This window comes from Lissotriton vulgaris, chromosome 5 (genome assembly GCF_964263255.1).
Source record: "Lissotriton vulgaris chromosome 5, aLisVul1.2, whole genome shotgun sequence".
Classification (NCBI taxonomy): Eukaryota; Metazoa; Chordata; class Amphibia; order Caudata; family Salamandridae; genus Lissotriton; species Lissotriton vulgaris.
Window position 1 is genome coordinate 1882495570 of NC_141693.1, and position 12653 is coordinate 1882508222.

At 50.5% G+C, this 12653-nt stretch overlaps 1 protein-coding gene across 1 annotated transcript in view; it reads left to right on the forward strand.

Annotated features, from left to right (window-relative positions):
• The window catches only part of LOC147717618 (E3 ubiquitin-protein ligase TRIM39-like), a 229897-nt gene extending 217502 nt beyond the window's left edge, over positions 1-12395 (forward strand). Inside the window, exon 7 of the mRNA XM_086924409.1 lies at positions 11350-12395. Within this exon, the coding sequence (XP_086780535.1) occupies positions 11350-11894 (545 nt within the window). The 3' untranslated portion in view covers positions 11895-12395. The remainder of the gene's footprint in view (positions 1-11349) is intronic.
• The last annotated feature ends 258 nt before the right edge of the window (positions 12396-12653 follow it).

The window sequence follows — 12653 nt, forward strand, 5'->3', positions numbered from 1 at the left end:
CAGCTCCAAGCACCAAGAACCTGCGTGACAGAACCCGACGCCACTTCGACCCTGTGCACCCACGGCCTGTGGGTGAGGTAACTTTGCAACGCCGGTGTCCTTACACTAGCACACACCTCTAGGGTCTGTGTCTGAAGTTTTGTGTTTCTAGGTTCAGCGGAAGTATCATTTAATTCACTTTAACTAACTTTTACGCACCATTGACTTTACATTGGTGCGCGCCGCACTTTCCGTGCTGCACCCGTATCCTGTGGGCTACTCCCGACTTCTTCATTGCTTGTCCTGACTGCTCCCAGCGAATCTCTAGGCCCTAGGCCTAACCAATATTCGATAAGTGTTACTTATACCATTTTTTTAGTATATGGTCTGAGTGGCCCCCCGCCCTCAGCCATAATTGTGCCAACTTTATATGTTTAACAGTGCTTTTGATTTAACGCTTGTGCCCCTTTCCTCATAAAGAGTACTGGGGAGTAATTTAGAAATAAATACATATATTTTTACAATATATACTTGTGTGGTGTCCTTTCATTTGATTACAGGATTGTATGTGGTAAAACAAGCTCGCTTAACACGACCTCTTAAGTTAAGCCTTTAAGGCTGCTTCGTCCATGCTACCACTAGGATAGCTTGTCTACAAGGTTGACTTACAACCTGACATCTTTGGGGTTTGTTTGGACTGATACCCAGTGGTTCCAGAATTGGAAACACTACATATCAGGCCAACTTCTCACATTGGTGTGCAGCGGTGCGGATTTGAGCTTGCTGTTTGTTTTACCATTGCAATCTTTATCAAATTGAAAGATCACATCAAGTACCTCTAGGTACATATAAATCAAAAGCTTAGCATATTAAGTTCTACTGAACTTAGTAGTTGTAGATTAAAGGGATTAGCACACCCTGACTACAACTCACTAGCAAGGTACAGTAGGAAACCACTTAGTGTAGGTAAGTGCACCACTTACACCTCACTAGCAGTCATGTCTGATACAGGTAGACCCTCAGGTTCTGCTCCTGTAGAAGTTGATCCTATAGGGACAACATCCAGATATGACAACCTTAGCCACAAAGACCTGAGTGCCTTGTGCACAGCCAGGGGGCTAAAAAAGGGCAGAGGCCCTACCATTCCTTCCCTAATAGCTCTCCTAGAAAAGGATGACCTAGATAAGGTGAGTCAGGCTCCCTTAGAATCAGGTGAAGGGATAAACTCCCCTGAGAATGAGGATCTTCCAGAGGATGATGTAGTAGAGGAGGAAGAGGAAGAGGAAGGCTCTGATTTAGAAGAGCCTGAAGATCAGGATCAGAGGGGAAACCAGGTACAGGTTGCCAGCCTTAACCAGGCCAACTTGGACCTACATGGGAATGGGGGGGGCCAGCACCACCCCAGATCTCATAACCTAATTCTCCCAGGCAATAGAAGGGAGAGATCTCTATCAAGGGACTCTCACCTTTCTAGTGCCTCAAGAGAATCTCAAAGAGGAATGACTTCCTCCCAGAGAAAAGAGCATAGGGCCAGGATGAGGGCTGTCCAACTCCAAATAGAAAGGGAAGAGGTAGCCTTGGCTCAAGCTAAACTTGCTTTAGCAAGAGAGAGAAAATTGTGTGGCTTAGATGCCACTGGTGGCAGCAAAGTTCCTAAAGAGAAACCCAGGTCCTATGATAGTAGAAACCTGACAAAGATTGTGCCCCCCTATCAGGAAGGGGATGACATCCACAAGTGGATGACTGCTCTGGAGAGAGCCTGCATGGTACAGCAGGTTCCTGAGGAACAGTGGGCAGCAATCTTATGGTACTCCTTTTCAGAGAAAGGGAGAGATAGGCTCCTCACTGTCAGACATGAGGATGCCAGCAATTACAAAGTCCTGAAGAGTGTTCTGATAGATGGGTTTGGCTTAACCACTGAACAGTACAGGTTAAAGTTCAGAGATACCCAGAAGACACAGACTCAGGACTGGACTGATTTTGTTGATTGTGCAACTAAGGCTCTGGAGGGTTGGCTGAATGGCAGCAAAGTACATGACTTCACAGGATTGTATAATTTGATTATGAGGGAGCAGATCCTTAGTAATTGTCAGAACCAGCTCTTACACCAGCACCTGGTAGACTCAGATTTGACCTCTCCCCAAGAATTGGGAAAGAGGGCAGATAAGTGGGTCAGAACCAGGATTAGGCCTAAGAATCAGGACAATAACCAGAAGAAGGAGTCTACCAAGCCTCAAGATAAGGGTGGGGATAAAAGTAAAGAAAACACTTCCCCAGGGCCCCAAAACTCCAAGAAGGGGGGTGGGTCCCAAGACACTTCTTCAACAGAGAAAAAGCCTTATTGCCATGCCTGTAAACAGGTTGGGCATTACAAAACAGACAGCTGTTGTCCCAAGAATGGCAATAAAGAAAACATACCTCCAAAGCCAGCTCCAACACCTCCTGTTACTGTCAGCAGTAATCCCCCAGGAAGTGGGAGCACACCCAGGAATCTGGGTGGGTTTACTTTTGGAGCCCAAGGGGACCCTGGCCTATCCAGGTCTCCATCCCCAAATGATCTTGTCTATGAGACTGGCATGGGGTTTGCCAACTTCTCTGTTTGCCCAAATACCTTGAGCAAATATAGACAGGAACCCATCATCAATGGTTTGAAAGTTGAAGCTTTTAGAGACACAGGGGCTAGCATCACCATGGTGGCTGACTGTATAGTCCCCTCTAAGCAACTTTTACCAGGTGCCACATACCAGGTAACAAACATTGATGGCATCCAAACCAATCATCCCATGGCAGTAGTAAGTCTCAGCTGGGGAGGTGTCATTGGCCCAAAGAGAGTGGCAGTGTCACCAAACTTGCCTGTAGACTGTCTACTGGGTAATGATTTGGAAATCTCAGCTTGGGCTGAGGTTGAACAGGAAATCCATTCTAGAATGGTAAACTCCAATGGAAAGGTTAGTGGGGCTGTACTGGCTATAGCCCCAATTCAAGATGTCCCTCCTGAAAGGGTTGGTAGGGCTGAGCAACTCTCTGCCCCATCTTTAACAGAAGCTCTTCCAAAACAGAATAGCAAAGCTGTTATGATAACAGCAGAAACCCAAACTGAGTCTCCTCCTGAAAAGGTTGGTGGGGCTGTGATGGCCACAGCCCAAACTCAAACAGATATGTGTGTTGTGAAGCCTGAAATGATGGATCACTCCACCCAAACTGAGAGCATGGAGGAGGAAGAGAAATCTCCCCCTCACCAGACAGTAGGACAGGATCAGCCTCCTCAGGGAACTGATCTTACCCCTGATGAAGGAACTGCCCCAGAGGTTGTTAGGCCTGGCCTGACAGAGCCTCTGATGGCAGTGGACCCTTTTCAGGTGGGATCCAGCCTGGAGCAGGTAACCTGCCCCTCTCTACCTTGCCTTAGTCAGCCCAGGGCTGCAGAGGACAAGAAGGACAGTGAGACCCAGAGGGCCCCCTGTCAAATAAAGCACCCCCATCAACAGATTAGGGGCACCAAAACTAGTAGGCCTAGTAAGGTGAAAACTTTAAAAACTCCTGAGGGAGCCCCCTTAAAAACAGTTAGGGACCTCCCACAGATGGATTCTGTTGGGCACAGCCAAACCTGGGACCCAAAGGGCCCAAACCTGAACTGTCCCTCCAGCAAGCCAAACAGAGGGACCCAGCCTCCAGCTTTAGGTAGCCAGAGGTTGACCCTGAGAGCTCAGTGCAACTCAGTTGAAGAAAGAAAGGCACACATGGTGGAAGATAATTGGAGGAAGTTGAGCCCAAAAATAGTGGAGCCTCACTTCAATGCTCCATATCCAAACCAGCCTTTAACTTTGCATAAACACACCCAAGGTAGTGATTCCCTATGGTGGAGACCCTCTAATACCCCTAGGGTGAGGGACTGCTTAGTGGACCATGAGACAGGGGGTACCCATGCTAGTGCAGGTACTTCCTTATATGGCCACTCAGGCAATAAAGGCTTACCTGGCCAAGGATAGCCTTATCTCCTTTCGTTTGGGGGGGGGTTATGTAGGAAGGTGGCTACCTGACTATGGTTACCCCAGATTTTTTGCCCTGTGTTTAGCTGGTTTTCGACTTAGTTGGCCTGGTTCCCTGCTAATCAGGGCCCCAGGCTATCTGCTCTCTCTGTAAAATGGATTCCATGTACCCTAGGTGCATAACTAGATTGGCTTGGGTCACCTTATCAGCCCCTGTACAGAGCACTATAGGTGCCCAGGGCATAGGTGCATCCAAGGCCTACCAGGGGCTGCAGCATATCTTTTGCCACCCCTGGCTGGCTATCTAAATTGACACAACTGGCTGATCACTCAGCTGGGGCAAGTGGGTGTAATCACCCCTTGCTTAGATATAGTATACCTATATCTAAACCTATATCTGGACACATATATAACCTGTGAGCCACTCCTATGGAAGGCCTCATCAATCCTGGAGGCAGAGTGCGTGGTTTTATGTGAGATGGAGCTCTGGCATGAGCTGAGCCTGTCTGCAGCTGTCGGGAACAACTCCCTAAGCTGATCCGGGATAATGCCATACCATATACTCTTAAGCGCCTTATAATCCTCGCGGTTATATAGCAACTTTGGTTTGGCTTTATCAAAACATGTCGTGTAAGGTGTCATACGAATTGGAATACTACCCCCTCGCCAGTTCTGGCGACGGGGGTAGCATTCCACCCTTCTAGAGGGAGAAGACATGTTACTTTACTGAAACGCGGTTGATTTAAAATGAGCCTCAGATCCACAAAATGGATGCCCCTGCCACAGACACGGGTCTGGCCTCCTGCTGCTGACCGAAACCCGGCAGAGGAGGCCTGGACAAAGAGTTTCCTGTCACAGGGCGGTGTCAAACCACCCCAGACAGGAGATAGTGGATTGGAGTAGGAAGGTTTCAAAGAAACCAGACACTGCCTGGGGAGCACAAGGCTGCCCCTTGCAGGATCCGGCCAAACCGGTTCTGGGGCCTCCCAGCCCCTGTCCCAGCGCGGCCAGGATCAAAGGAGAGGGGTGTAACCACCCCCTTCCTGGGTCCCACCCATAGGAGGGGACCTAGCAGGATGTCCAACCCCCTAGATTCGAATAAGAGGGGGAGCAGTCCCAACGGACTGCAGATCATCCTGAAGAAACATAAGAAACGAAATCTGGACCCTTCGACTTTCTACACGACGTGAGAAGACTGAAGAATCTCCCTTGTGGTCAAGGAGTGACCACCCTGTGCAAACAGGCACCATCCAGCCCTCGACCCTTGCTTTGTTGCAGTTCCCGCCGGAACTCGAGCGACAGAGATCGACGAGATCAAGCTTGCCTGCCTTCTACCTGCCCGATCCACAGTCCCTGCAGAGCTGAGACCCGTGGAGGCGACCGGAAGCGTGGGGCACGCCATCTTGAAAAGGCCACGAGACGCTGACCGTGCAGCCCACGAGTGACCCTCGAAGCTGTACACCGGGGTTTGAGAAGCCCCAGCCCCGAGCTCCACTTGCACCAAAGCTCACCCCTCCACACTCGACGAGTGCTGCGTGGGGCCCTTCTGCCTGTGTGTGCTCGACGCGTTGGCCCGGTCACTTGCCAGCTGGCTTGTGGCCCCTGTGCCGACGAAACTTGAAATCCGACCTGCTTTTCTGGTTGCTCCAGATCTGCACCAGCTCCCGTGAAAAGGAGCACCCACTCTGACCCTCCTGGTTCGAGTGATAAGCAATCTCCCGGTTCCGCGTGGATTGCTTTTGCCAAGTGCTGTTTGCTACAATCTTCAAGCCGACGGTGCTGACGGCGAGAGCCTACGTGGGACAGATCGTGACCTGCTCCTGGACGTCGCAGATGCCCCAGAGCCCACGTGACAGCGGAGAGAAGCCTATCGACAACCGCCTGATTGCGCCCGACATTGCCTGGTTCCGTCCTGGTTCCACCCTGGTCACTGCTGAGTGACCCAGACTCTGTCCCCTCTGCTTTCAGGTACTTTTCTACTTCGATCCACCCTTGGATCGCACCGGACACTTCTGCTTCACAGCGCCTGCAGCTGCAACAGCTCCAAGCACCAAGAACCTGCGTGACAGAACCCGACGCCACTTCGACCCTGTGCACCCACGGCCTGTGGGTGAGGTAACTTTGCAACGCCGGTGTCCTTACACTAGCACACACCTCTAGGGTCTGTGTCTGAAGTTTTGTGTTTCTAGGTTCAGCGGAAGTATCATTTAATTCACTTTAACTAACTTTTACGCACCATTGACTTTACATTGGTGCGCGCCGCACTTTCCGTGCTGCACCCGTATCCTGTGGGCTACTCCCGACTTCTTCATTGCTTGTCCTGACTGCTCCCAGCGAATCTCTAGGCCCTAGGCCTAACCAATATTCGATAAGTGTTACTTATACCATTTTTTTAGTATATGGTCTGAGTGGCCCCCCGCCCTCAGCCATAATTGTGCCAACTTTATATGTTTAACAGTGCTTTTGATTTAACGCTTGTGCCCCTTTCCTCATAAAGAGTACTGGGGAGTAATTTAGAAATAAATACATATATTTTTACAATATATACTTGTGTGGTGTCCTTTCATTTGATTACAGGATTGTATGTGGTAAAACAAGCTCGCTTAACACGACCTCTTAAGTTAAGCCTTTAAGGCTGCTTCGTCCATGCTACCACTAGGATAGCTTGTCTACAAGGTTGACTTACAACCTGACATCTTTGGGGTTTGTTTGGACTGATACCCAGTGGTTCCAGAATTGGAAACACTACATATCAGGCCAACTTCTCACAGTTCTTCTATCCAGGCGACATCAATGACTTGTGATCTGCTAAGGACCCTAAGGACCCTATGCTCCCTGTCGAATGTCTGGTCTTTGGGAGGTTTGGGGCTCTGGGACCTGTGGTGGGAGAGAATGGATGGGAGTTGTGCGGAGATACCCAGAGATAGGGCTAGTTCTGGGAGGGAGGCATGGACACGGGGGAGAGTTGGGGGACGGTTCCAGGTCACCCTATCGAGCACACAGCAAGTTGGCTTCCTGATTCGGTATGCCTGTTAGTGTTGGCACTTGGAATGTGAAGGGTCTCAACTCCCCGCAGAAACGCCAGAAGCTTTGGAAGTATTTGTCGGACCATCATCTTGACGTGGTGGGGCTCCAGGAGACCCATTTAGCTAGGAAAGATGAACTTAGGCTCCGGCACAGACACTTTCCTCTCATCTATAGGGCATCTGCATCCACCAAGCATAGGGGGGTGGCTCTCCTGTTCCGGGCATCCCTTCATTTTCAGCCTGTAGGGGTGAGTGGCGACAAGGAGGGCCGTTGGTTGATGGTGAAGGGGTCGCTGTATGGTCGCTTGTGTACCTTTGTGGTGGTGTATGCTCCCAATGCCAAACAGAATAGCTTTCTGCAGGAATTGTTGGAAAGGGTGGGGGACTTTGTGGAAGGGCATTTGTTCCTTTTGGGGGACTTTAACATGGTGTGGGACAGGGACTTGGATAGCTCATGTGCACAAAGAGCGGAGGCTGGGGTCTTCTCCGATGCAACGCAGCGACTGGTGAGTGAGCTGAGATTGATTGATAGCTGGCGGTTCCTGCACCCCCAAACCAGGGATTACACTTTCTTCTCACACGTCCATCGCTCTTACTCTCGCATTGACCATATCTTCGTAAGCCAAGCCCTCAGAGGGGACATCTGTGTCTCTAGCGTTTTTCCACTCTGTGTCGGATCATAGCTTGGTGGTTCTCGGGTTGCACTGGTCGGTGGGGGGGGGGGGGCGGTTGGCGGAAGTGGTACTTTCCCGCGGCTCTGATACGGGATGATGTTGCATGTAGGGAGTTGGGGAAGGCCATTAGGGAATTCCTGGCTCTTAACCCGCCGTCGGACACTTCGGTGTACAACACCTGAGACGCTTGCAAGGCCTCACTACGGGGCACCTGTCTGGGCCTCAATGCGATCTGTAATAAATTAAGGAGGAAGGAACGTGAGGACCTGGAAGTGGAACTTGCCGTGTTGGAACAGGCGCACAAATCGAATCCGTCTAGAGTAACTCTCCGGCCTCTAACGGCGGTGCGGGGGAAGCTAAGGGCCCATTACAACAACCGGGCCGAATTCACTCTTGCACCTGAGGCGGGCCTCCTACTCACAGGGGAACAAAGTGGGGCGGCACTTGGCCCGGCAACTCCGGGATAAGAGGGAGAGGGACTACATCGGGAGGATTTGGGATCCAACGGGGGCTGTGCACCACCGTGATGCAGATAAGGCTGCTACATTTGGCCGCTTTTATGCCGATCTTTATAGGGGCGTTGCCCTTGATCGGGATGCCCAATCTGCGTTCCTGGATGGCCTTCCTATACCACAGGTCTCCAAAGAATGGAATGAGTTGCTGTTCGCCCCTATTTCCAGGGAGGAGGTGTTGGATGCTATCAAGGCTCTGAAGCTCCACAAAGCTCCGGGCCCAGATGGCTACACTGCTCTGTTTTATAAATCGTTTGGGTCGGAGCTGTGCGATTGTCTAGTTTCCCTCTTTAATGAGATGGCAATCGATGGACTAACCTCTGGGACCATGGTCGAGGCCATGATCACCGTTCTCCCTAAGCCGGGGAAAGATCTCACTAAGTGCTCATCGTATTGCCCAATAGCCCTCCTCAACCTGGACGCCAAACTGTATTCCTCAATCATCGCGAGAAGGCTCCAGGACTTGATGCCAGCCCTCATTCACCCGGACCAGTCCCGATTCATCAAAGGGCGACAGACTCACGACAATCTGAGACGGGTGATCCATTTGATCGAAAAGGCCAACAGGTTTCGTATACCTGCAGTGCTGGTGCGGCTCGACGCGGAAAAGGCCTTTGACCGCGTCGACTGGGGATTTTTATATCGTACTCTGGAAGCCTTTGGGTTCTCCCCCCAATTCATAAAAATGATCAGTGCTAACTACAGCAATCCCACATCTAGGGTAATCGTCAACGGGCATAGATCCGCCTGTTTCCCCCACTCACGCGGAACGCGGCAGGGGTGTCCTCTCTCCCCACTCCTCTTTGCCTTAAGTATTGAACCTTTGGCCCTCGCAATTCGAGAGAAGGAGCAAATCAAAGGACTTCCCTTTACGGGTGAACAGCACAAGATCTCTCTGTTCGCAGATGATGTGCTACTGTCGGTTGGGGACCCGGCCCAATCACTACCTCACATTCACACGGTGCTCTCTGACTTTGAAGCGGTGGCAGGGTTCAAGGTCAACTTTGACAAATCTTACATACTGAACCTAACTCTTCCTCCCGCAGAGGTGGATCGGGTGCGCACACTCACGCCCCTTTCGTGGACCTCTACCTCTCTGCTGTATCTGGGCGTCCGGCTGACCTCTACCCTGGGCGCGTTATTTTCGGCTAATTTCCCCCAATGCTAACGGCAGTACGCGCGGAACTGGAGAAATGGAAGCCGAAATACATTTCTTGGCTGGGTAAGGTCCACGCTATCAAAATGGTCCTCCTCCCTAAGTTCTTGTATCTTTTCCAGGCTCTGCCTATACCGGTAGAGTTGGATTTTTTTCGCCGCCTTAAGACTTAATGCTGAAGTTTGTGTGGCAGGGAGGTCGGGCGCGACTCTCGTTTGCAACGATGAGGCGACCGCGAAGGGAGGGAGGGGTGGGGTTCCCGGACAAGCACCTGTGCTACAAAGCGCACAATTGAGGGTGCTGGTGGAATGGTCCCAACAGCTCTCAGAGAAACACTGGCTACATATGAAGCGGAGTGTGGCCGGAAGATCCATCTGGGACTTGGCCTGGAAACCTAAGGCTGACCGACCCAGGAATGCCTATATCAGCACTCCTACCAGCACGGTCCTGAAAGTCTGGGACACGGTCAGTGGCGATGACCGCTGGACCACTTTCCCGTCCCCGTTCACACCTATTCACTTTAATCCAGCATTTCCCCCGGCGCTGAATGAGGGACCGTTCGGGCTGTGGAGAGAGGGAGGGTGTAGAGCCCTCACTCACTTGTTCCACGGGGCAACGCCCCTCACCTTTCAAAATTGTATGCGGGATTATGGAGTTCCGCCCACAGAACGCTTTCGCCACATTCAGCTCCTGCATTGGGCAACATCAGCGGGAGTGATAGACGCAGCCACAAGGCCATTGACAGCGTTTGAGGCCTTTATCCTCCGCACGTCTACTATGAAGGGGACTATCTCCTTCTTATATGGGTTGCTACTGGACACCGTGGTATCCCCACGTCATCGCTACATGGAACATTGGGAGGCCCTCCTGGGTAGGGACATCTCTGACTGCGAATGGAAGAGCCTCTGGCGGGACATAGTGGCACATAACCATTCGATAGACCTTAGGGAAGCTCACTTGAAGCTTATGTTTGATTGGTACCTATACCCATCCAAGCTGCATCGGATATTCCCATCTTCCTCGGACAGGTGCTGGAGGGGTTTCGGTATGCTGGGGGACTTCCGCCATATATGGTGGGATTGCCCCTCCATTCAGCCGTTCTGGTCTGAGATTTTGTCCCACATCAAGGATGTTGTGAGTTATCCGATTCTGGAGTCGATGGATTATGTCCTGTTGGGACTTCGAGATCCGATGTTGGAACATCAGACCAGGGCCGACAAACGTATTGTTTGGCTGTGCTTGGGAGCGGCCAAATTAACACTAGCGGCAGCGTAGAAGAAGCCGACTGCCCCGGCACTTTCACTATGGCATGCAAGGTTATGGCGATTGCTAAGCCTGGAGAGAATGTCCGATATATTTTTGGGTAATTTTAAAAATTTCTTGTTCCAATGGGGTCCTCTGGTTCGATTTTTGTCTCAAGGTCTCCCGTCTGCAGTTTGTCCCTCCGCACTACGTGCTCTTCACCTTTTTCAAATCTAATCAGAGGGATTGTATGGAAGCCTGATGTGAATGAGAGAATGGTCGCCACCACCAGGGAAGGGGGGAGGGGGAGGAGGGGGAATGGGGGGGGTTCCGGTTGGGGTTGTTAGTTCTTCCTTGTTGCGACACTACTTGGCACCTGGAGACGGACTATGGTGAATTCGACTGCAGCTGTGTCCCCTAGTTGGGGTTATCGTCCTCCGTAGCGAGCTCACGGACCACATGCTCGGGGGTTGGGCCCGAGTCTACCGCTACATCTGGTGAACATTGACTCTTAAACCAGCATTAACGTACATATATGCTATGTCCTCGTGCCCATTTGTGGATGCGTTCTCCAGCACCCCCTGTGTGGGGTTATTTGATGACATGTCGTCTGTAATTTTCACCCAGAATTAGGTGTCCCAGCACCACATTAAGCCTGCTGGTAGTCTTTTTCTCCAGAAATGGTTGTGAATGCTCTGTGGTTGGGTGAGGTGTAATTACTGTTGTCATTGGCTCTTAACTGAGCTTTGACACCTTCTCTCTGTTTTGCAGCCGAGGTGACTCTGGATCCTGACACTGTGAATCGATGGCTCATACTGTCTGAGGATGGAAAAAAAGTGAGACCTACAGACCGAGCTCAGGAGTTTACAGAAATACCCCAGAGATTAAAATGTCTTGTAGCTGTCCTAGGGATAGAGCGGCTGTGCGCAGGGAAGCATTACTGGGAGGTGGAGGTGGATGGCAAGACATCCTGGAGCTTAGGGGTATGTGATGAGTATGTTACCAGAGATGCAGTGCCAACACTATCACCTGAAGAAGGATTCTGGACAGTGTGGTTTAAACATGGTAAATATGAAGCTCGCACCTCCCCTCCCACCCTCCTGACCCCCCGTGTGGCTCCCAGGGCTGTGGGTCTCTTCCTGGACTATGAAATGGGCAGGTTTTCGGTGTACAATGTGGATGACAGATCCCTGCTCTTCACCTTCTCTGGGGCCTCCTTCCCCCCTACCCTAATGCCCTACTTCAGTCCAGGACTCAACGATCGAGGGAAAAATACAGGAGCGCTAGCGATACTGCCTGTGAAAGGATGGGACTAAAAGCAACAGGGGTTGTCCTAAACACCAGGTGGAAGGACTGTGTATAATGTCACTATAGTTCTAAGTATGGTTTAATAACTTTCTAAAGAGATCATCTTTATTATTATTATTATTATCTCATCCTTATCACAGGCACATTCTGAAGTCAGAACATGCCTGTGAAAAGGAAAAAAGTCAGAAGTCGCTTGTACTAACTTCTAAACGGCGGCTTCTGATGACACTCTTCACGTGCATGCACTGCACCATCTTAATTCTTCAGGCTGTTGTGAAGAAAACAGCAAGCCATAAAAGCTGGCCTTGTTTGCAGCTTAAAAAAACAATGTCCATTTGATCACTCAAATAAGCGGAGACACAGAGAAAGTAAAATGTCCTGGCTATTGACCAAGAAAGTTTCAATTCCGTTGAGGACAAGGAGGTGACGATTATGCATTTGTTTCTTTCCTTTATTACACAGCAGTCACTTTTAAAGAACATCATCAGTAAAAACAAAAGATTGACCTATTACTATTTATTATTATTAATTAATTTTGTAAGGCGCACAGCTACCCAGAGGTTTCCCGGCGCCATCAGACACAAACAGAGTGGAAGGAGACTATTGATTAAACAGCCACTTTTTTAAGCATTTGCGGAAATTCGTATAGATGGTTTCATTCCAGAGTGACATAGGGAGCGAGTTCCACAGAGAAGGGCCCAAGCAGGAGAAAGAGCGGCCAACCATGCGCGACAGTCTGGTCTTAGGAATCGAAAATGTGGCCTCAG